This window comes from Sinocyclocheilus rhinocerous, unplaced genomic scaffold, assembly GCF_001515625.1.
Source record: "Sinocyclocheilus rhinocerous isolate Xijiao unplaced genomic scaffold, SAMN03320098_v1.1 scaffold813, whole genome shotgun sequence".
In the NCBI taxonomy this organism is placed as follows: Eukaryota; Metazoa; Chordata; class Actinopteri; order Cypriniformes; family Cyprinidae; genus Sinocyclocheilus; species Sinocyclocheilus rhinocerous.
In genome coordinates this window covers 48,734-51,897 of record NW_015654524.1, presented here as the reverse complement: position 1 = coordinate 51,897, position 3,164 = coordinate 48,734, and the positions used below count along the sequence as shown (strand labels likewise).

Here is a 3,164-nt window from a genome sequence, read left to right as displayed (position 1 = left end):
TGTATCACGGTTTCCAGAAAGATAATAGGCTGCAAAATGGTTTTCAACATTGATAATAATAAGAAATGTTTCTTCAGCCTATTAGAATAATTTCTGAAGGATCATGTGACAATGAAGACTGGTTTCCCATCACAAAGGACATTTTAAAATATTAAAATAGAAAAGTTATTTTAAATTATAATAAAATTTCACAAAATTACTGTTTCACTGTATTTTTATCTAATAAATGCAGCATTGGTGAGCATAAGAGACTTTCAAAAACATAAAATCTGACCAACGGCAAACGTTTGAATGGTGGTGTAGCTTATGAATATTTCAGAGCAGATCAAAACTAGAAAAATTTATATTTTATATTATATACAGAAATCTCCACGACTTTCTAAGATTTGCCTTATTTCCAGGACTTTTCCAGGCCTGAAAAATCACAATTTAAAACATTTCTAGGCATTTTCAGGTTTTCCATGACTTGGGAACCTGTGAAGGTTTACATGACTACGGCACCTGTTAGGAATGCTAGTGGCTCCGTCACTAGATGGCGCTGTTGAATACCAAAAGGTCTGCCATAGCTTCTCTATGAGATGGAACTGCAAGTTCATGACTACGTCCAGAGTAGCCTGACAGAGAGAAATCAATTTTAAATGCAAAGTTTGAACATGCTTCCATACATAAAATCATTCAAACAGGAAAACATTTCCTCCAGATACTTTAAATGCACATCTGACATTAAATCCCACTATAATCCCTCGCAAAACAAATGTCAGAACAAAAACACTAATACGCGATTACTTTTTTGTGGCTTCAAGAATTTCTTGAGAAGCTTCCATATAAGTTATGATAACATCAGTGAAACGAGCGTGCTCCTTCATTCGGAGTGTCTTTTGTCTTTCCTATTGGCATAGACAACTAGATCATCTCAAGTACGGCCCACTCACGGCATCAGCGTCCACCTCGCAGTTTAAATTATGAAAACAGCCAGCACTCATTCAGAAGCATCCATCTTGAAGGCAATCCACCTTCTTATATAAACAATTTAATTGTTGTACAACACAAACCACATGAAAAAACTCATCTTATATTGAGTTTTATGTCCAAAAAAGGAAGTTTAGTCTGTGTGGTGAGGATGGTATTTTAGCAAACTGTGACACGCGGAAACAAAAGTAGGTGTTGGTGCTGTATTGGAGAGCAGAAGTGAGAGTGTGGTAAGTTCAGTGTGTGTTTGTCTCAGTGATTCACACTCGGCTCTCAGATTCAGAGGACACACACTCTTGTATCCAGTTACACAACCCCCCCCCTCGCCAGTCACATGCTATGTTTTGGCTTCCACAGCCAGGTCACCATGGCAACCTTGTTTACCGTTGCCCCGGCAACAGTTCAAACACAGCACTCCAAAACAAAAAGAGAGAAAATTCTCTTTCCCGGACAAACAAGTTTTCTTACCTTAGTCAAAAGAGGGGGGAAAGCACTACAGTCCTGCTTCTAGAGGACGAGTCGATGATTTTTAAAGTGTTTTGCATTTGTGAACTCTGAAAAGTCTGGTTTATAAACTTACAGCCAATTCAGGCAGCACTAAAGGCGTAGAGATGTGATTTCCTGACATGTATCAGCAATGTTGTTGCTCTGCTTCTACTTACCAGTTTGAAGTAATGGTGGGCGATATGACCAAAATCTTATATCACGATGAGCAATTTTATTTCACGATATATATATATATATATATAGGGCTGGGTATCGTTCAAAATTTTTCGATATCGATACCGATACCTTGACTTCGAACTCGATATATATATATATATATATATATATATATATCACGATATAGTTATTTTTGCTTTAAATTAATAAGGTCTTTATGATATCTAAATTCTTGATACCATAGGAAATGCATAATTCTTGTCACCAGTGTCAACATCACAAAAAAACAAATATCCAAAAAAAAAAAAAAACTCAAGCTCACTCAAGACAAGTAAACAGTCAACGATTGCATAAGAATCTAATTACAAGCAAAAATACAGTAGAAAAAAATTTGATATTCATTGTATAAAGTAATCAAATATATAAAAAACACTGTATATTCTTCACTGTGTACATTAAATATGTATTTCTTCTTATTAAAGTTACAAAAGTGATTTAGTCAAGAGCAGTGAGAGATTTTCTCTCTTTTGTTGTTTGATTAACATGAATGACAGACAGCAGTAATATTAGACTGCTGTCACTTTAAGAGCTGCCCAGACACAATATTCTGTTAGATATGTTTTTCCTTTCTCAGCTGCTTGTTTTCACTTAATACCTAAATTACTGTGTTTTTGTGGATACTTGCAAAGACGGGCATTTTGTCACATAAAAGTGTGCATATTCGTAACTGTTCAAGACCTATAATGCGGCAAAAATAACTTTCAATAACGTTCAATACTCCCGCACTCTATGAGCACGGTCTTCACATGCACGTGCCTCTCACACAGCACACACATTTATATAGCCAATTAGTTCTCTTCCACTGCTTATTCCATTTTAGCGGCTTAAAATCACTTGTTTTTAAACCTCAATGTTTAAACACGTGTGCAAATAATATTTTTTCGTGACCACGCAGCACAGCAGCGTCACGTGAGCGTGTAACCGGGATAGAGACAATAGTCCAAAATCTCTACCAGTTGACACATTTCTATCAGTATATTGCCCACCCCTAGTTTAAAGATTATAATTTAAGATTAAGGAAATTTTCGACAAATTAAAAATTTTCACTGCCTGAAAAAAACACCAGAAACTTTTTGCAGCAAATAAAAAGTGACAGAACATTTTGATGTTCACTTTGTTTCTATTTTTAGCCCTATACACGCTGAAATCTCATTGGTCCAAAATCCCACTGAACATAAATGTGTATTAAACACACAAAAACCCACATGTCTGATTGCCTGTGATTGTGTTGAACAAAGTCTGTCACTGGAAACCTGGTTAACACAATATTAGTTTAAAGAGTAAAAATAAAAGATATTCAGAATTAGGGCTGTGCGATATTGAAGAAAATTGCGATATGCGATACCTTGTTAAAAAATGCGATATTCGATATGCGATACGATATTGCTTAAAGTGTGTAAAATCAATTTAAATTATATTTTAAAATATTTAAAAATGAAAATTATATAACCAATTTGTTTCACATTCTTTCT

At 35.0% G+C, this 3,164-nt stretch overlaps 1 protein-coding gene across 1 annotated transcript in view; it reads right to left on the bottom strand.

The window, feature by feature from the left end:
* Nucleotides 1-3,164, bottom strand: part of LOC107717541 (DNA-binding protein RFX2-like) — a 27,732-nt gene that overhangs the window by 1,335 nt on the left and 23,233 nt on the right. The window contains exon 12 of the mRNA XM_016524320.1: nt 502-614. Within this exon, the coding sequence (XP_016379806.1) occupies nt 502-614 (113 nt within the window). The remainder of the gene's footprint in view (nt 1-501; nt 615-3,164) is intronic.